This window comes from Nycticebus coucang, chromosome 9, assembly GCF_027406575.1.
Source record: "Nycticebus coucang isolate mNycCou1 chromosome 9, mNycCou1.pri, whole genome shotgun sequence".
In the NCBI taxonomy this organism is placed as follows: domain Eukaryota; kingdom Metazoa; phylum Chordata; class Mammalia; order Primates; family Lorisidae; genus Nycticebus; species Nycticebus coucang.
The window spans coordinates 53,035,275-53,056,912 of NC_069788.1; the positions used below are offsets into that span (position 1 = coordinate 53,035,275).

General features: G+C 42.1%; 1 protein-coding gene and 1 non-coding gene across 2 annotated transcripts; both read right to left on the reverse strand.

Annotated features, from left to right (window-relative positions):
- Positions 1 to 5,899: 5,899 nt before the first annotated feature.
- Positions 5,900 to 5,982, reverse strand: TRNAL-CAG (transfer RNA leucine (anticodon CAG)). Its single transcript has one exon. It is a non-coding gene; the product is annotated as a tRNA-Leu (tRNA).
- Positions 5,983 to 13,977: 7,995 nt separating this feature from the next.
- On the reverse strand, positions 13,978 to 21,175 carry BTN1A1 (butyrophilin subfamily 1 member A1). Its single transcript, XM_053602520.1, has 6 exons — positions 20,806 to 21,175; positions 18,160 to 18,441; positions 17,199 to 17,348; positions 15,811 to 15,831; positions 15,695 to 15,721; positions 13,978 to 14,992 (listed from the first exon to the last, which is right to left on the reverse strand). The coding sequence occupies exons 1-6, from the start codon at positions 21,110 to 21,112 to the stop codon at positions 14,325 to 14,327; spliced, it is 1,455 nt and encodes a 484-aa protein (XP_053458495.1). The 5' UTR covers positions 21,113 to 21,175; the 3' UTR covers positions 13,978 to 14,324.
- Positions 21,176 to 21,638: the final 463 nt, after the last annotated feature.

Consider the following 21,638-nt stretch of genomic DNA (forward strand, 5'->3'; position numbering starts at 1 on the left):
CCTATGGGCCTTCACCATACTGTTTTAAGTGCATCTGAGGGTGGACCTTTATTATTCATGAAAAAGAGGCAATGGTGAATTTGGCTTTCTTGTGGAAGAATGAATTTCTGTATTTCTTGGTTTTCTTACATTTTTATTCCACAAGTAATGTTTTTTCAACAAATGCAAGAAGAACCAGAGAAAGCAGAAGGCAAATACCAAATTTAAACTAAAAGAAACTCAAAATCTCTGGTGATTCTATTTTCTTTTCTGGGGAAATCCTAAACGGATTCACTCTTACAATCCTCAGGTTAAGCTTTGGAATAATTGATAAAGCTGTTGTTAAGGCAGCAGTATCTGACAATTCATAGCAGCCAGTGAAATCCAACCATATAAAACAACCTGAGATTAACTATCTTTAAAAGTTGCATTGTGCTCAGCGTATTTTGGAAAGGAAAAATCAAAGTGCAAATAAATATTTGTTACTGTGACTTCAAAAAGGAAGTTTTCAGAGAGAAGCATCCATTTGTTTGTATATCACAGAGGAGGTAGCCTACTAAGACAGGCAGACATGAAGAAGTCCAGGAACAGCTGAGGTTCCTTCTCATTCAGTTTTACATTTAGCTGATGCTATTCACATAGAAACGCAAGACCAATTTATTGTAATGTTAGCAACCTCTCTGACCCATCTCCCAAGACCTAGCCCCCAATCACATGGCACTGAAAGTTCCAAAAACCTGGTTTTTGCCTTACAAACACATTTTTTTATAATATGTAGATTATCAAGAGTTGAAGTATGATTTCATGTACTATATGTGGAGATAAAATGTCCTAATACTTTGAGAAATAGCTCAGGAAATAGCTCTGCTTTTATGGAGACTTTCTCTTTCCACTCTGCAGCTTAATTCCTCACTTTTTAAAATAAGCTTCAGGCAGCAATGGTAAGGCAGATCCTCTTTTTCACTATATTCTTCTGTCTTCTGCTCATTAAAGTCTTCCTTTTCTAGGCCAAGAATATAGGCCTACCTCAAGTGATTAAAAAGGTTGGGTCACTGATGTAGAGGTTAACACTAGAACACTATTTCATCCTCCTACCAAACCAGCCTCCACCTTCCTGCGCCATAAGGTTCCAGGAGCACCTTTATTGGATGCTTCTTGCCAAGTGGCCCTTAACAGATTGCATGATCTGTACCACTGAGGTAGTGGTACTGGCTACTAAAGCTATAGAGTATTTCAGGTGAAGAGTTTTATGATCTCTTCCAAAAGTGTAAAAGTCTTCATATATCAATAAATCATAGAAGCAACTTACGTGTAAAAATAGGAATGATGTGTAGTTGATACTGGTTTATCTTTTCAGTGGCTATTTGTTGAGGGCCTATTATGTGGCAGACACCATGCTAATCACACATGGCTTATGGGTTTGCCCTACGGAACTCAGAAAACTATACCCTGAAAAGAAGGCCTCAGAAAAAAAAGTTTTTTTCTGACCTTCTCTTGCCCTCTTGTCTCTCAGTCCCATTCTCCCCAGGGCTAGCCATAGAAACAAGAATTCCTCTTCCCCAGGGTGGGACGTCAAAACTACAACCCCACTAAGAAAATGCCAGGAAGGCTATGTTAACCAGTGTGATGAAAATATGTCAAATGGTTTATAAAACCAGGGTATCGTGTCCCATGATTGCATTAAGGTGCACAGCTATGATTTAATAAAAAAAGAAAGAAAGGGGCGGTGCCTGTGGCACAGTGAGCAGGGCGCTGGCCCCATATACCGAGGGTGGCGGGTTCAAACCCAGCCCTGGACAAACTGCAACAAAAAAATAGCCCGGCGTTGTGGTGGGCGCCTGTAGTCCCAGCTACTTGGGAGGCTGAGGCAGGAGAATCGCCTAAGCCCAGGAGTTGGAGGTTGCTGTGAGCTGTGTGACGCCACAGCACTCTACTGAGGGCAATAAAGTGAAACTTTGTCTCTACAGAGAAAAAAAAAAAAAAAAGAAAGAAACTACAACCCCTTTCCCCAAAGCTAACCATAAAACCTAAAAATATTACTCTAACTTTCACTCTACTGTTCTGTGTAAGAACTAGTCATAAAGAAATTATCTGATCCACCTTGTTTGACATAGGTCACAAGACCCTCAGTCCAGAGAGAGTCATGCTCCATCCCCAGAAGGAAAGAATGCATGCTCAGAGAGGCCAGGAGGAATCTAGACAGACAGGCCTTGCTGTGTTTCCCCACTTGGTCTAATAGCATTAGATCATACCCTTTTGTCCAAACATATTTCTATACCTTTATCCATACTTTGTTGAACATAAGCATAAAAATGAACAGTTTCCCCTGAATCTTTGGTTCTTCATTTTGAAGGTTTCAATGTCACATAAAACTATGTACATATTAAGTAAAATTTGTATGCCTGTCCTCCAATTAATCTGCCTTTCATAAGTTGATTTTTCAGCAAACCTTCAGAGGGCAAGGGAAAAACTTTACCCTTGGCTCCTATAGCCCCGAAAAAGGCTGGTGGGAAGGTGAGACAAATGGTTCAATGGCAAATACAGTATAGTAGAATGTAATTCTTCTGGGAGTGCAGAGTGTCCACATTTGGGAAGGTTGGGGGAGACTTGATAGAAGAAGTGGTACCTAAACTGAGCCTGGAGGGAGATGAAGAACTTATTTAGGCAAAAAAAAAATGGGCCCAGGAGAATTGGAATAGTTGCTTTGGGCAGAGGGAACAGAGTGTTTAACTAAAGGTGAGCAAGAAGATGTTCAGTTCAGATAAGTGGAAACAGTCAGGGGAGAGTATGTGCAGGTCTTAAGACTTCTTTGTCTGGAGATGACCATAGGCCCTTAGGCATCTGCATCGATATTTAGGGCCTCATGAAGTCCATAGACAGATTTGACAGTTGATAAGTGTCAAGTGTCTTATGCTTTCTTTTATAAAAAAAAAAATAACCATGCACTACCAAAGCAATGTGCATAGAATTTGAATTTACACGTTGTGAATTAAACAGGTTCTCTAGCTGGGTCTGTCACCTACAGACAGACGTAGTTAGAACAGACTGTGTTTGCATGCTAGATAGCAACGCTCATCTACTTGATTCATATCTGTCTTTGTGCTAGCCTGTCTACTTCTTAGGTGAGGAACCAATAGCAGTGTACGATGGCTAATTTTGTGTATCAATTTTAGTGGTCCATGGGGTGCTCAGATTAAACATTGTTTCTGTATATGTGTCTGTGTGTGTGTGTGTGTGTGTGTGTGAGAGAGAGAGAGAGAGAGAGAGAGAGGGAGAGAGAGAGAGTTAGTTTCCTAGTAAGGTTAGCATTTGAATCAGTAGACTCAGTAAAGTAGATTGCCCTCCCCAAGGAGGCTGGGCATTGTCCCGTTTGCTGAGGAACTGAATAAAACAAAAGTTGAAGAAGGAGAAATTTGCCCCTTCTCCTCTGACCCCCTGCTTGACATTTTTTCTCATTTACTCCTGTTCTCAGAGTAGAGTTTATATTATCAGCTCCCTGGGTTCTCAGGCCTTGCACTCAGACTGAATTATACCACCTGCTTTTCTGGGTCTCCAGCTAGCAAAAGGCAGACTGCAGGATTTGTCATCCTCCATTATTGTGTAAGCCAATTCCTCATCATCTCTCCCTCTCTCTCTCTTCCTCTCTTTCTCTCTCTCTCCCCCCCAAATAGATATATAGATAGATAGATCTATACAGATACATATACACCAACAGATACAGATGTAAGTATACATATACCATCACTTTTGTATCTTTGAAGGACCCTGACTAATACAAACAGGTACTCAATTATGACAAAAAATACCATTTATGAGGCATTTAATATTTGCCAGGCTGTGTTCCAAGCATTTTATATATGCTAAGTCATGCAATCCTCACAGTATACTGATGAGGTAAGGTACAATTATTCCCTCCCTTTTGAAGAAGAGGGCACCAAATGGCAAGGTTGCAAAGTCAACCTGTCTGGAAAGTTTTACATATAGATAGCAAGTGGCAGAGTCCAGGAAGCCTGGATGGGACCAACCTGCTGACCTTCCAAGCACCTCTAAGTGCTTTTCATACCATCCCAGCGGGTGTATCTATTTGCTAGTCCTTCCTTTCTCTTATGGTGCCATGGCTGAAGCACGGACTCCAAATCATGCTTAATCAGAATGTCAGGGTGGGTAGAAATGGAATGAATATGTAGCCACTTTGGCAATAAGCAGAAACCTTGTTTGTTATTTTCCAGCCTCATTGAAGATGATCTTTCTAGGATAATTCACTTTACTTTCAGCATATGCAAAAGCTGCAAAACTTGCAGCTTTTTGCGAGTTTTGAGAAATGTGTGAGAGAGGTAGAGAGCAGAATGATTTTGAATATCAATGATCAAAAAGCCGATTCATCCAATATTCTGTCTTTGTAACTTGGTATTAGATTAAATTGTTTTTTTTTTTAAAGGAATAGTGAGAAGATTTTGATCACTTGAGGGTTTTGATTATTTGCAATAAATTATGAGTTCAAAATAGAAACATTGCCTATTAATGTTTGTAACTGTAGCTATTAATACTCAAGATGAATAGATTGGACAGCAGGAAAATTAAATTTGAGGACTATTTCTGGAGATGTCCCTAAATATGAACTTCTTCTATGTGTCTAAATCATCTTCCCTGGATCTTAGGTCTTGTTCTGAACTGCAAAATTAGTAGATTGTCAGATCTTCATTGTCAGAAGTTCCTTCCTGCTATATCTCAAGGACAATCTTACACAGCTCCATAATGAAAAATGCAGGAAGATGTTCATTAATAGAACTTTTTTTTTTTTTCCATTAATAGAACTTTTATTTCTAGTGGCAAAGCATTCCTGGGGAAGTAGGTGACCTCACATTGCAGACCTCTATAAAGCAACTAAAAGCAATTGGTCTAGATGTGGTTTAGATGCACACATAATAATATAGCTGAAAACTGTGGTGCCAAAGGACTAAAGTGAAAATAGAATGGGATCCATGACACAGTGCCACTTATGTAAATTAAAAATGCATGCTGAAAGGTGTAGAGGGAGAGGGAGGATAAAGAGGGTATAATTAATGGGTACAAAAATACAATTAGAAAGAAAGAATAAATTCTAATATTTGGAGCATAATAGGGCAACTATAGTTAGCAATAATTTATTGTATATTTCAAAATAAGTAAAAGAGTGGAATCATAATATTCTGAACCATAAAAAATGAGAAATGCTTGAGGTGATAGATACTGAGTTACCCTGCTTTGACCATTGCACATTGTATGTTTGTATCAAAATATCACATGTACCCCATTAAGATATACAACTAGCATGTATCTATAATAGCTTAAAATTTTGTTTAAAAACTGCATGCATCCAAACCAATAACATATATTCTACAAAAACATAATGAAAGAAAGAGATGCCCTTTCCAGTGATTTCTATGGGGAGTAGCAGTGGGGTATGGTGGGGGAATAAAACTAACAGAAGGGAATTAAAATAGAATCTATACATGAACAAAACCAAAGGAGGGTCTTGAAGACATCAATAATAATAATGAGACATGAACAGAAGGGTAACATTCATTGGCGTCTGCATGTGAAGGGAAGAGAGATAAAGACAGCTAGAGACAGAGAAACAGGGGAGGAGATGAGACTAAAATCAGTAGTTTTTGAATTATGAGCATCAATTATCAGTGTTTTCTGTGTACAGATTGCCATTATCCCAGAACTCAAATAATTTAATTAAAAAATTTTAATCTAAAAAATAAAAATAAAAAAATTTAAAAAATTAATCATTGAACTATTTTTTGAGTACAAACTACCTTTATCCCAGACTCGGAAAATTTACTTTTAGAAAAAAGTAATTATTCTTAGATGGACATAAAGGAAAAGGTAGTTATTATAAAACCTTAATTCATGAACTGGAAAAACATTTAGTTGTCAGGAGTGGGATTCGAACCCACGCCTCCAGGGGAGACTGCGACCTGAACGCAGCGCCTTAGACCGCTCGGCCATCCTGACATCCGCCACGCAACGACTGTTTAATATGTATTTCTGGTTTTATCTAAAAGCCGTTTTGTTATCGTTGTTACTTATTTCCTATAACATTTAGAAATTGGAAACTAAACTGCCATTTCATCCGCCCCAAGCTGTGCAGAGAAGGCTGTGACTGGCTGTGGCGGGCAGGGCGGCAGATGTGAGCCATCTCAGGACTGAGCACTGGGGAGAAAAAGGGTGTTTACTCCCTACTCTCGACTAAATTCTAGTTAAAATAAGGGCACCCATTTTGAGTTCAAAGTCACAAGAATGACTTGCTTAAATTTACACTTTTTCTCAGGAGAGGTTTTTAGATTTATTCCAATTTTTGCTGGATCTACGTACTCGCTAAGCCTGCCCATCATTTGTGTTGTTTTAAATCTTGCAGCTGGTGGTTGCTCTTCCGAGGGGCATCGGAAAGCTGGCTTGTCTTGCTTCTTGATCTGAGTTTATGGAGCTGTACAATGAGGATTTGTGCACTTTTCTGTGTGGATGTTATATTGTAATAAAAGCTTTAAAACTCAAACCAAAAATAAACCGATGAGTAGTTTTGTATCTACTAAACCCGGTGAAAGAGGCACTTGCTACCTGGTCTCCACCCAAGCAGCTTTTCTGAAAGTACACATAGGTCAGAGGTAACCTAATTGAAATTTTGTTAGCAAGAATTATCAATCAGGATGCCATAATCATGTTCCCTGACCTCCTAGAAATTCAAATTTCGAACAACTGAAAATAGTCAACTGCTTGGAGATTCTTAGGTAAGTAATTTTGCCTCTGTGGACCTTAGAAATAGCTTTCTTAGACACCTTCCAGTTTCACCGTGAGTTCAATTGATAAAATACAATGCTTAAACCCTTAAATTAAGCATTAAATCCCCATTTCCAGGGAACCAGCTACATACAAATTCTCAATCCCAGCCAGTGCTACTGAATCAGAAGTTTTGCTATTTACAACATGGTGACTATAGTTAATAACAATAGTATTGAATGCCTGAAAATTGCTAAGAGAGTAGATTTTAAATGTTCTCACCACAAAAAAAGATAAGGATGTGATGATGTAATGGACATGTTACTTACTGGATTTAACCTTTCCATAATATATGTATCCACATAGCAAAACATTTTGTACATCACAAATACATATAATCTTTATTTGTAGATTTATTAAATAAATAAATAAGTTTGGGGGATAGAGTCTCACAGTATGTGTTTAACAAGCCTTCCACATGATTCTGAGGCAAGAAGATTTCAGAAATGCAGGCTTATAAAGTACAATAACTCTGTAATTCTTAAGAGAGAAACTGTCCTAACATTAGCATGAAGTAAGGTATAAAAAAACACATGGATAATGCCTTTTGTAATTCCTTAGGAAAGTGGTTCTTCCTTGGGGAGATTTTTAAATATACTAACAGCTTCTCTCCACCCCCCCCCCCAAATAAATCAGAGTATTTGGGAATGTCACCTGGCAATTGTATTTTTTAAGGTTCCCACTCTAACCCCTAGGTGATTTTTTTTCTTCACATTTTAAAATCAGGTTGTCTTCTTACTATTCAGTTGTAAGAGTTCTTCATATATTAGGCAACAAGTCCTTTACCAGATATATGACTTGAAAATATTTTTAATCCCCCCAGGTGATTTTAATATATACACAGGTTTGAGACCATCGTTTTAAGTTTTGTTTGTTTGTTTGAGACAGAGACTCACTTTTGCCCATGGTAGAGTGCCTCATAACAGCAACTTCAAACTCTTGGGCTCAAGTGATCCTCTTGCCTAAGGCTCCAGAATAGCTGGGATTATAGCCATCGGCTACAGCACCCACCTAGTTTTAGAGATGGAGTCTTGCTCTTGCTCAGGCAGATCTGGAACTCCTGAGCTCAAGCAATACATTTGCCTCAGCCTCCCAGAGTTCAGGCATGAGCCACCACACCCAGCATTGTTTTAAGGTTTAACTTTAGAGAAAATCTGAATCTTTCTATTAAGGGTGAAGATCTGGTCACATTCAAAAAAAGTGTTCAAGTCTATGTGTACAGGGTTCTAGTGCAAAATATATATATATATATTTTGTAGAGACAGAGTCTCACTGTACCGCCCTCGGGTAGAGTGCCGTGGCGTCACACGGCTCACAGCAACCCCCAACTCTGGGGCTTACGCGATTCTCTTGCCTCAGCCTCCAGAGCAGCTGGGACTACAGGCGCCCGCCACAACGCCCAGCTATTTTTTTGTTGCATTTTGGCCGGGGCTGGGTTTGAACCCGCCACCCTCGGCATATGGGGCCGGCGCCCTACTCACTGAGCCACAGGCACCGCCCGTAGTGCAAAATATTTGTAAAACATGGAGCAAAGTAATCAAAAGTATAGTTTACAATGGATGTTTATAAAGTCCAGTTTGTGCATGTGCATCCACACAAAGGTGTCTAAATTTGAATTACTGGAGATAGCCAGAGAGGACCACACACAAAAAAGGGTTCCTGGGTGGAGGGAGGGTAATTGATGGGACCTACCTAGGGTGCATCTTACAAGGGTACATGTGAAATTTACTAAATGTAGAATATAAATGTCTCAACACAATAACTAAGAAAATGCCATGAAGGCTATGTTAACCAGTTTGATGAAAATATTTCAAATTGTATATAAAACCAGCACATTGTAACCCATGATTGCATTAATGTACACAGCTATGATTTAATTTAAAAAAAAAAAAAGTGATCCCTAGTGCCTAGGGGACTTTTTGGGGAGATAACATGGAAACAGTCTCTTGAGAATATTAAAATTCAATTATTGAAATGATTATGTGGGAGGACTTTAGACAAATATCCATCTCAAGGATGTAGACAACCTTTCTGAGTTCCAGGCATCCAAGGTCCAATATCATCATATGATAAAACCAGAGAATGAACCTAGATAATGTAAAGGCCAGAGAAAGAGAAAAATCCCCAGCTTCTCAGCTTCATGAGAAGATTCATTAACCAACAGGTGCAATACTTTCACCTCCTTATTCACAAAGTTGATCTTCTATGAATACATATACCTAACAATAATGAGAGAGAGGAAGAGATCATGAGGAATTTGAACTACAAGAGAATGGAAGGGCGGCGCCTGTGGCTCAGTCAGTAAGGCACTGGCCCCATATACAGAGGTGGCGGGTTCAAACCCGGCCCCGGCCAAACTGCAACCAAAAAATAGCCGGGCGTTGTGGCAGGCGCCTGTAGTCCCAGCTACTTGGGAGGCTGAGGCAAGAGAATCGCTTAAGCCCAGGAGTTGGAGGTTGCTGTGAGCTGTGTGAGGCCACGGCACTCTACCGAGGGCCATAAAGTGAGACTCTGTCTCTACAAAAAAAAAAAAAAAAGAGAGAGAATGGACACACATACTTGATATATATACACACACACATATATACATACATATGTGTCTGTGTATATATATATGTATCTCACTCTGAGAGGCTGAGGCAGGTGGATTACTTGAGCTCAAGAGTTGGAGATCAGCCTGAGCAAGAGTGAGATCCCTAAAAATAGAAAAACTAGACTGCACCACAGCTACTTGGGAGGCTGAAGCAAGAGGATCATTCTACTCAGGGTGACAGAGTGAGACTGTTTAAAAACTAAACAAAACATGAATTTGGTTCAGAAAGACCCAAAGTGGCAGTGTGACCTCTGCCACTTACTGTGTGACCTTGCCTAAGTTACTTAATTTCTCTGAACCCTAGGTACTTCATCTATAAAATGGGAATAATATAGTAATTACTCATAGGCTGTTTTTGAAGTAATTAGGTTAAAATATGCAAGTTCTTAATTCTACGTCTGGCACCCTAAATGATAGTTACTATTATTAGCTTTTTTTGGTAACCAGCTGCAATAATCATGCTTCTCTCCCTGTTGAAGGGCTTCTCAAGGCCATCAGTGGGAGACTGTGAAGAATAATAAATACTGGAACTAAAGAGTCTAGAAGAGAGAACATTCCAAAGCTGAAAACCCCAGAGCAGACTTTGGCAATTATGCAGGGATTTCAGGGCATTGTTCAACCTCTGTTCAAAGTAGTGTGACAGGACCAAAGAGCTGGGACTGAAGATGTGATTTTTTTTGGGACCACACAAAGGCACAGCACTTCTACCATGTGGAATAGCACCAAAGCAGATGCACTTGGCAGTGGAAGCTGGCCTCTCACTCCGTTGCCCAGGCTGGCTAGACCCTCAGTCTAGCTAACAGCAACCTCAAACTCCTAGGCTCAAGCAATCCTCCTGCCTTAGCCTCCTGAGTAACTGGGACTACAGGTGCCTGCCACAATGCCTGGCTGATATTTAGTAGAGATGCAGTCTTCCTCTTGCTCAGACTGGTCTCAAATTCCTGAGCTCAAGTGATTCTCCAGCCTGAGCCTTCCACAGTGCAAGGATTACACATGTGAGCCACCATGCTGGACCTGCTCTGGAGAATTTCAATATTGCAAAGATAGATACTAGATTCAAAAAAAATAAGTGCAGGGAGAATTGCAATGTGTCCTGAAAGTATTAGAGTGCTGTTTATTTTCGTAATGCATCAGAATTTATATGGATTAAGAGTGATTTCTCTTAGCTCTTTCGCAAGTGTCCTCTTGCCTCTTCTTGGGAACCAAGATTCATCCAAACATCCCTTTAAGGCAGCAGACTTTACCCTTGATTCTCTCAAACCCTGTTTTGCAAATAAACACTGACTGGTTTGCAGGAGAATGAAAACCATGCTTATAACAACAGTCACGGATTCTTGAGCTAAACGCTGAGAGCAGGACAATCTCCTGGCTGGCCTAGGGATGTTTTGCAGCCCGGGGACAAGCCCTCAAGTAACTTAGTGCTCTAACGAAATGAGATGGTCGCTCAGGAGCCTGTATGGCACTTCACCGTGGGGGTCAAGCCGGTGGGGAGAAAGAGCACGTAGCTATCCTTGAGCACATAGCCCTTGTATATGATTGCTGGGCACTCCCCACACCTGTTAGGGATAATTTCGATAGTCACTGCGGAGGTTACTCAAGGCTCTCCTGCGCCTTTGGTGAGACTCACCTTTTGCAAGCTTGTTCTTTCAATCTGCGTACTGGCTGTTTCCTGTGTGCCGCGCCGGCGACATCGCGGCTCTGACACTGGTTTATTATAAGGGATATTACAAAGAATACAGATGAACAGCCAGATGAAAGAGATGCCTAGGGCCTGGTGTGGGGGGAGGGGCACACAGGCTCCATGCCCTCTCTTTGGACATGCCGCCCTCCAAGAACCTCTATGTATTTAGCTGCCCAAAAGTTTCCTAAATGTTTTTGAAATATGTTTGCACTTTTTTTGGGGGGGGGGGCGGGGGACTATGTTTTTCTTTGACTTTGTAAGAATACAATTGGAATACAAATGAAAAGTTTTTTCAAAAGTCACACTGACCACATTTCAAACATGAATACTTTTTTTTCAAAAATGAATACTTTTAAAGTAGGGATAAATGATACTCTCTTCCCAAGGGTACAGTGTCAGGTAAGCAGCTCAAATCAGGTGGTGATTGAGAAAGAGTCACAGGGAGGAAGGAGGACGTGAGGACGATGTTTGCTGGGGGTCTCTGAAATGATAGAGGAAGGAACCCTTCTGTTTGGTTCCGTAGGCGCAGGCCCTCGAACCAGTAGAGGGCAGCATGCTAAATTGTATTTTTCTTCTCCCATCACTCTCAGGGCCTAAGAATCTCTCGATCTGAGGGTTTCACCCTGGTAGTATCTCTAAACCTTCCAACCTCGAGATTAACTTAGTTTGTCCTCCTGCCCAATAGCCACTGGTTCAGTGGAAGACGTCTTGGACAGCTACAGTAAGGACACCTGCCTTTGAATGCTGGCTTGCACACATTGTATGTGCCTTTAACCAAATCGCTTCACTTCTCTTTTCTTTTTCATTTCCTAATCTCTGAAATGGGAGGTTTGGAGTAAATTTTAACAGTCACTTCTCACCCTAAAGTTCAATTACATTTTTTTCTTAGTTCCTTTCCAGAGTACAACTTGCTGTGGTCTTCTGATTTATAAGTTTGTATACAGATTCATTTTAAAGTAATCTAGTAATACCTCAATGGAAATATGATTATGCAGGTATTATTATTATCTACGTGTTGAACCCCATGTTAGTAGAAACACAACAAAACCAGGATGAAAACAAAATGGATGTGGGGTCTGGGAGTGAAAATGACAAAAGGTGAATGATGGACTATATTGTGGTTACAGTTTGCTTAAACTATAGTGAACGTGATGATACTAGACCTGCCTGGTATTCAGAATTTCCACCTAAGAGAGAATGTTTGGTCCTCCTTTTGTCATGATCATCTGTGAGGTTTGTAGATTGATAGAACAGTTAGTTTTAGCTTAATTATGAGAAATATAGAGTGGTGCAATAATGGAAATAATGTTTTAGTGTGAACATAGCTTGGGATTTGGAGATCTTGTGGTTGGATTAGTAATATGTCTGATTTTGATGATTTCTCAGGAGAAGGCATACATATAAGAAGATTTTCCCACTGCTTGGTGAACATTTGGAGACTCACATTCTGTTCCTTTGGACAGCAGCAGGGCTAGCTGAATTGCATTTCTATCCTCCCTATTTCTAATCCTCCCTTGGGGCAACAGAGGAGAAAGTGGGCTCATTGAACTATCAGAGTCTGCAAGCAGGAATACGGAGTCTCTCTTCAGGCACAATGATTTCCAGTGATCACCCATGATTTTCATTTTTCTTTTCAATTACAAGGCAGTACCATTAAAGATTGCCAAATACTTTCTCCTTCTGGAAAAGTACTATTAATTTGATTGGGTAGCTTTACTTACCTACACTACAGGACGGTTACCATCATAGTAGTAGAAATAGAGTCACCACCCAAACAGGGGCTGAGGGTTGTCATTGGCACTGTGGCCTTTGGATAAGTAGTTGGATGCTTATTAGACACCAGCCCCTATGTCCTCCCATTCAGGATGGGTCTTTTGCCATACAGAATGGCAAAAGCTTTGGCCAGCTCCATTCCCATTCATGTTCCTTTCCTCTGCTTTGTTTTATTCCAGTTTCATTTGGGGGGATTAAAAAAAAAATTGAAGATCCAGAGGCTATTTTCGGCAATCAGACAGATTTATTAGGTAAAGACCATGGGTAACATCTATACTGAAGGTGGAAAAATACAATGGAAATGGAAGGTGCAAATCCAGATACATCTGCAGTTCATTGGCAAGACAAGTCACATGTATACAGGAAAATGCTCAGAGAAAATACAAACAGGTGCAATTGGTCCAGTTGTGCTGAGCACAGTGGTACAGCGCTCAGGGACTCTGAGGAGAAAAAGCATCTTTGGGAACTGGGAGGGGATGTAGTGAACATTAGCACAGTATGGAAACGGATGGCAGTTGAAGCTAAGTCTAACTGTATTTGAGGGGTTTGAACATTAAGATGAATGGTGAAGGGGCATGAGGCTGAGATGATGGCTGATACAGTAGTGATATCAGTGGATGCTTCCTGAGAATGCCTTTCAAATGGAGACGTGCTAAATCAAAAGGAAGAGGAGAACTGGAAATGTGAACTCAACAAATTGAGGTTGGAATGACCTCCAGGCAAGGGAGAAATGGGAGGGTGCAGAGAGAGGAACAGGGCTTATGGAAAGGCTGTGTAGACAACTTTTGAGTTTTGTACAAAATTCTCTCCTCTATCACATTTCCTGCTGGAGCCTCCAGCCCTGCTCATCTCTATTTCTCTCTACTATCCATTGCCAACAGCTCAGCTCCCACAGAAGCAGGGCCAGTCTCCTCTATCCTATGGGATATGGCTTAGAAAATTTGAGATTTAGATCCTAAAAACTCTAACAGTAAGACAGTTTTTCCTTGTGGGTCTGGGTTCAGCTCACTTTCCTCTGTCTTTAAGTCCCCTCCAAGTTCCTTTATGGAACTTTGACCCGAGAGTGTCCTTCTCCAGCACCCTTTCGGTTTTCTTCTCCCCTAAAACCTGCTCATCCGTATACCCCTATTTTGGACACGAAAACATTTCTGACACAACCCCATGCCACCATAGCTGGTCTTGATCCCTTCCTGAGCTATCCTTTGAGTTTGCTCCAAGTCCTTCTGCATAGTTTCTGGCCTTAAAGGATAGATCACTAGAAGCAGCTTCAGAGTCACATCTCCATCCCCCAAATATTTGTATAGAAACAAATTAGGATGGTCCTACTCCCCACTCTCCCTAGCAGAAGCAATGCAAGCTTCACGTGATGAATTAATCTCTACCCAACAGGAAGAAACAGGGGCTGGGTGAGGCTCAGAATGGAGGAGAGAGGTTAGAACAAAGGAAAACAACTGAGCTGAGCTGGGATATTCCTTAAGGTGCCCCTTGCCTGGGTGGCTTGGGGATTAGCTCAGAATGGAAAGTGTCTGTAACTTGCGAGTCCTCCCCCATGGGGTACAAGGGGATCTCCTTTGAAATGTCCTGGGCATTGGCCATGACTGTGACCACCTCAGGCCCATCAGTAAGTGGGCAGATGGTCAGAGGCTGGTCACCAGAGGACCAAAGGCAAAACAGGGGTCGGAGAGGGCCAGAGAATGACATTTTGGAGAATGTATAGATATGAGATCCGTTAGTCATGTTGTAGAAGTAGACATTTCCTGATTCATAGTCCAGGAAAATGCCAACCCGGTGGAAGTGATTTGACATTAGAAGAGGGGTCCGGCGAGGGTTGAGGGCCCAGTACTCATTTTCATACAACTCCAAAGCCCAGAACCCATTCTCAGGAACAATGGGATCAAATCCTTTCCTCTTAACATTCTCGCTGCACACGCCAACCACCCAGTCAATTCTGTCTCCCACCTCTACTTCCCAATAATGTCTCCCTGAGATAAAGGCCTCACGGCCCAACACACAGGGCCAGGAATCAAATCTCTCTGATTTCTCAGGCCATGTCTGACATGAATCTTCCAGTTGAACAGATTTTAAGTCATCATGAAGAAGGAGGTTGGGATGAGCTGTGTCTGGATCCAGAGTCACATCAACTGGAGACAAAGAGAGAGCAAGTCTGAGCATCAGTGAATGTCAGAGATTACAAGACCTGTCTTTCCTTCTTGAGGTAACAGAGCACTATTTCAGGAGTTGACAGGTCTCCTCAGAGGGACAGCTGTTTGGCCTGTTTGGGTGTCTCCATACCCGCCAGGCTCCCTTTCTTCCCAGCAGCCAGATGGTGACTGCCACAATGGGCAGAGCCTAATGAAGCCCTGTCAGAGAACGCTTGTCTCCTAGCCATCTTCCAACATTTCTGTATGTGCCTCAAGGAAAGTGTTGAGGAGGCTGGGTATGGTGGCTCACACCTGTAATCCTAGCATTCTGGGAGGCTGAGGAGGGTGGATCACCTGACTTCAGGAGTATGAGACCAGCCTGAGCAAGAACAAGATCACTATCTCTAAAAATATCAGGGCATTGTGGTGGGTGCCTGTAGTCCCAGCTACTTGGGAGGTTGCGGCAAGAGGATCTCTAGAGCCCAAGAGTTTGAGGTTGCTGTGAGTTATGATGCCATGGTACTCTACAGGGTGACAAAGTGAGACTCTGTCTCAAAAAGAAAGGAAGTGCTGAGGTCATTTTCCATCACCTTTTCTCTTCCTACCCTGATCACTAAAGCATTTTCATTTCCAAATATCATAAGACTTTGAATTCTTTGGAGATAGATCTTTAGAGCCCTTGAGAAGTTCGGTGCCACCTACCTGCATGTACTGTAGACTTTTTCCATTCTGCAGTGAAAGAGAAAGATAATCATTGGCAGTTTATAATATGAAAGAAAACTTTGTGAATGGAATAATGACAAAAAGACAATACTTACTGAGCTCTTCTAGGACTCTGTCTAGAACACAAATAAAAATATCTTAGTGGCTTTTTATATGAACAAGAAGAAGACAAAATTGGTGTGTGAAACACACAAAGGAGGAACTGTTTAATTCATGACTACCCAATTACTAAAACATTATCAATAAATCCAGAACAAAGTCTTTGTTGTATTTTGTTTCCTAAGAAATAGGCAGGAAGTTCCTACATTCTTAGGATCTGATATTCATTTATTTATTTATTTTTTGAGACAGAGTCTCACTATGTCGCCCTTGGTAGAGTGCTGTGGCATCACAGCTCCCAGGAACCTCAAATTCTTGGGCTTAAACAATTCTCTTGCCTCAGCCTCCCAAGTGGCTAGGACTACAGGTGCTCACCACAATGCCTGGCTATTTTTTTGTTGCAGTTGTCATTGTTGTTTAGCTGGCCCGGGCCGGGTTCAAATCCACCAGCCTCGGTGCATGTGGCTGGCACCCTAACCACTGTGATAACGGTGCTGAGCCAAGGATGAGATTTTTAATAATAACATTGATGCTGGGACTGAGTTAAAAGTGGTGTAGGGCCTGAAGAGAGTATTGACTCCAATATCAGGTCTAATATCTTTTTTTTTTTTTTTTTTTTTTTTGTAGAGACAGAGTTTCACTTTATGGCCCTTGGTAGAGTGCCATGGCATCATACAGCTCACAACAACCTCCAGCTCCTGGGCTTAAGCAATTCTCTTGCCTCAGCCTCCCGAGTAGCTGGGACTACAGGCGCCTGCCACAACGCCCGGCTATTTTTTGGTTGCACTTCAGCCGGGGCCGGGTTTGAACCCGCCACCCTCGGTATATGGGGCCGGCGCCTTACAGACTGAGCCACAGGCGCCGCCCAGGTCTAATATCTTTTAAATTTATTTTTTATTTTTTTAAATTTTTTTGAGACAGGGTCTCACTTTCCTGCCAGTAGAGTGCTGTGGTGTCACAGGCAACCTCAAACTCTTGGGCTTAAGTGATTCTTTTGCCTCAGCCTCCCAAGTAGCTGGAATTGCAGGCACCCATCACAATGCCTGGCTATTTTTTAGAGATGGAGTCTTGCTCTGGCTTAGGCTGGTCTCCAACCTGTGAGCTCAGGCAATCCACCCACCTCAGCCTCCCAGAGTGCTAGGATTACAGATGTGAGCTGCCATGCCCAGCCCTAGGTCTAATATCTTGATTAGAATTGGTCTTGACTCTACCCAAGCCCCAAACCTCTTGGTGTTGGGTATCAATGACTTGAAGAGCTTATGATTCCTTCCAACTTTCAGAATTCTAGAATCAAATATCTTCTTCTTAGAAGACATCCTAAAGGACTTGATCCAGACCTCTGAAGCATTCCTGATAGATAGCCCTTGTGGATTCTATGACTTACCTTTAGGGCTGAGTGCATTCTTCCTCTCTTTGGATCTTTCCTTGTATAGTCTCCAGGTGAAAAATATGCATCCAGTGGTGACAAGTCCTAGGACCACCAAGATGACAACCACAGCCACTATCCAGGGAGTTAATCTTGGGAATAAAAGAGCTAAAACAAAATCCCCCATAAGAACATTATTTGAGAAACTCTGGGCAAGTCCAGCTTCTCTGCTGATTCCTAAGAAGATTGAATAGGGGATGACCTGGGACACTCTTATATCTCTTATGGATAAAATAGTGTTATGCCATTATAAACTTTTCAGACCCTTGAGAGGAGATGGCAGAGAAAGAGAAATGAAGAGTCCCAGGTGAAATAATAAATATAATATAATGGACCATTCATATTATTATGGAAAATTCCTCCTTAACTATCAATGCAGAACGCAAGCCAAGAGGATTGAAGGATGAGAAATGTCACCTCTGTGTGTAATAGAATGGGACTCATTGAACAAAAAATAAGGAAAGGTTCCTACCTGAACTAGAGATAGTATCTGAAGAATACTGAGAAATTTGCTTCCTTAAGGATTCTGGAAGCCTAGGCAGAGCTCTACATAAGATAGAGAGAGGATAAGAGGATAACAATGGAAATAATACAAATTTTAAAATAACTTAGTCTTGTTTATTTGAAGAGAGAAAGCTTTGGATGTCGGGATGATAAAGCCTCCCAGGGATAAAGCTTCTCTATCTCAGCTCTATCTCCTAAAATGGAAAGTCATACATTTACATGAGATCTAGGTAGATTTATGCTTTTAGAATCTTTACACCTCTAATGAAGTTGGTGGGACTCCATCAAGTCAGTAGGCAAGAGATTAGGTGGGGAAAATAGACATCTCTGCCATGAGGTTGCTCTGAGCAGGTGTCCCAGGAGGTGTGGCCTTGAAACTCTATCATGATAAGAATGAAGCATTACTTCCACTGACCTGGTATGAAAATCTCTGCTTCCTTCCCCTGGTCAAGAAGGAGGTTGTGGATGTAGCAGGACACTTTCTCTGTATTGGTATCTCTGATGATCACTGAAGAAGCCACAGTGAACAGACCTTCTTGATCAGGATCCTTGGCCTCTGATGTGGATGGAAACCTTTCTCCTTTGGGAGTTCTCCACTGCACCTGGGGCTCTGGGTACCATCCCACTGAGGTGCACTCCAGCCAGATCTCTCCATTTTCTTGAACTTCCATACGGATGTGAGGGTCAAAACCCAGAGCTATGGAGGGAGAAGTTGGCCTTCATCTATTGGTGGACACCCTTTTGGGAGCTTTATAACTAGAGAGCTACATAGCATGAGAAAGAGAGAGAATGAGAGAGTAAGAAAGGCACACGAGTGGGTGGACTGGGAATGGGAAGCACAAGAAAACTGAAGTATAAACAAAACAAATTTCATATACCTTATCAGAGGGATGCTTTATTGGGATCTAGCCTTTGAAATGTGGGCAGGAGTTTGACAGACAGACATGGAGTGCTTGTCCACATAGCAGGAACACCAAGACCAATGGCTTAGAGGCAGGTTATTGGTCTCTCTAGGCAAAGAGCTCACAGCTGGCAGGTGCTGTGTGGTTGGAAGTATTAGGAGAAGGCTTTGGGGAGGAAGAGGAGAACTAGGGCTGGTTTAGAAGAAGAATCCTTGAGAAGGAGGGTTGGAAGTTCTTGGCCCTCTGATTCTAGTTAACAATATAAGTTTCCTTTACCTGTGACGCTGATTCAGAAATGTTCTTTTCTTATCTTCCCTCACACAATTTTGTTCTAACATACATCAACACAAAGCTGCACTTCCTTTCTGTTCAGATGAATATTTTTCTTCCAATTCCACAGGATGCAGGAAAACACTGAACTATCATACACTGAAGAGTTTTTAGACACATTTCCATACTCTGGTTTAAATCCATGTTCCAACTTTTGTGTGTATATATGAGAATGTATATCTTTTACATGGAAAGAGTTGACACATTTAGCAGATTTTCAAAAGTGACTGTCATGCAAAAAAAGTAACAATAAGTTGGTGTCATCACATCTCTAGGTTTTCATAATCAACTTTTAAGGTACATCTTCCCTAAAAATGAAATGCGAATTATATGCAATGCTGACAGGGGGCACCCTGTTTTGAAGCAAGGATCCAGATTTCATCTAGGTATTTTTTCAAACTACACTTTTGCGTGTATACTTTATTTGTACATACCATGTTTATATCAGTCTAAGCCACAGTAATTATATCTTACAAGTCTATTATGTTTTTAGAATTGGCAAAGCAGTTTCTCAAATACTGTCTAACTTTATTTCATTCTTGAAAAATCATATTGAATAAATACTTCCCCAGCTTTACAGTAAAACTCAGAAAGAGATTTGCTTGATGCCATTCACTAGTAAGTGGGGAAAGTAAGACCTCAGTGCATACTTTCCTCTGAATGCTTTTTTTATTATTGTTTCCCTCTGAATTTTAACTTGAAGCGAAAAAAAAAAAATGAAAACAAAACAAATCCAATAAGAAAAGCAAAATCTTTTCTACAGGAATCAAGAATGTTAACAAACAGCCAAGCTCTACAATCTTAGGTTATCAGTCCTGAGAAACTAATTCATACAGCAGCCTCAAAGTGTGTGACATGCTCATCACTGCCCTATTTTGTTTTTCTTTCCTTTTTTGAGACAGAGTTTCACTGTGTCACTCTCGGTAGAGTGATGAGACATCACAGCTCCCAGCAACCTCAACCTCTTGGGCTTAAGCAATTCTCTTCCCTCAGCCTCCCAAGTAGCTGGGACTACAGGCGCCCACCACAATGCCTGGCTATTTTTTGGTTGCAGTTGTTTAGCTGGCCCGGGCGGGGTTCAAACCCATAACCCTCGGAGTATGTGGCTGGAGCCAGAACCACTGTGCTCCAGGTGCCCAGCCCAGTGCCCTATTTTCATCTGAGTAATAGACAAAACCTAAATGTCCAATTCTGGGACTTGATCAAATAAATTGTGGTGTTCTTGTACTAAAGAATGTTATTTAGCTCCTACAGCTTACGTTTATTTAGTTAATTTCTTGGAGAAATATTTGTCCATTATTGAGGGAAAAGGGTAGGAGATAATTGAAAAAAAGCTCTATGGGCGGCGCCTGTGGCTCAGTCGGTAAGGCGCCGGCCCCATATACCGAGGGTGGCAGGTTCTAAACCCAGCCCCGGCCAAACTGCAACCAAAAAATAGCCGGGTGTTGTGGCAGGCACCTGTAGTCCCAGCTACTCGGGAGGCTGAGGCAAGAGAATCGCTTAAGCCCAGGAGTTGGAGGTTGCTGTGAGCTGTGTGAGGCCACGGCACTCTACCGAGGGCCATAAAGTGAGACTCCGTCTCTACAAAAAAAAAAAAAAAAGAAAAGAAAAGAAAAGAAAAAAAGCTCTAGGAGAAAGATATTTCTTTCTACTCTCTCTCCACTCTCAAAGCAAACCCTTTCTATTCTTATCTCCCACTCTAAGCCTATCTACCCGCTCCAGCCTAAAAGGGATTTTGAGAATGATCTGATGGTTCTCAAAGTAATTGAGTCATAGGCAAATGTATCCTGCATGGCAGTCACCAGAGAAAGTCAAAACCCGTCACTCACCAGCCACCTTGAGATGCAGGAGGGCTATGGTGGAGCTCCCATCATCCTTGAAAAGGCATCGGTACTCCCCGTCATCAGAGGCCCTGATGCCACGTATCATTACAGCAAAGTGCCCCGTGGAGATGTCGTTCTTCACCAGCGTCACCCTCCCTCGGTACTGGGGCATCTGCTCTCCCTCCTGCTCTTGCCCATCCCGGAGCACTAACACCGGCTGCGAGACCTCCTTCCGGAACCACCTCAGCTCCAGGTGCTCTGCACTCACATTCGTGGGCAGGTGACAGGGCAGCTCAGTGTCTTCACCCACCATGGCCAGGATGGGCTCCGTGGGCCCAGTCACGTTAAAGTGAGCTGCCAAAAATGAGCGGGATTACACAAGCTGTGGAGGTGGGACTCGGGGACTGATTTGCACCAGACTCCCACCAAAGCGCCGATTTCCCTGGGCTGTGCCTCTTACTCCTTTGACAGCCTGAGGGAGTCATCTGGACCCCTCTGGAGGTTGCTGGAGAGAGCGGCATGGGATTATTATTATTATTATTATTATTATTTTGTAGAGACAGAGTCTCACCTTATGGCCCTCGGTAGAGTGCCGTGGCCTCACACAGCTCACAGCAACCTCCAACTCCTGGGCTTAAGCGATTCTCTTGCCTCAGCCTCCCGAGTAGCTGGGACTACAGGCGCCCGCCACAACGCCCGGCTATTTTTTGGTTGCAGTTTGGCCGGGGCCGGGTTTGAACCCGTCACCCTCGGTATATGGGGCCGGCGCCTTACCGATTGAGCCACAGGCGCCGCCCCCACATGGGATTATTAACATTTACGATTGCTTTCAGTCCTGT

Excerpts from the sequence above, each read along its gene's own strand:
- BTN1A1 (XM_053602520.1), bottom strand. The coding sequence starts at position 21,112 with ATGGTGGGTGAAGACACTGAGCTGCCCTGTCACCTGCCCACGAATGTG. Across the intron at positions 18,442-20,805 it reads CCTGCATCTCAAGGTGGCTG|CTCTGGGTTTTGACCCTCAC; the intron begins GTGAGTGACGGG and ends CTCCCTCCATAG. Across the intron at positions 15,832-17,198 it reads GAATGCACTCAGCCCTAAAG|ACAGAGTCCTAGAAGAGCTC; the intron begins GTAAGTCATAGA and ends TTTGTGTTCTAG.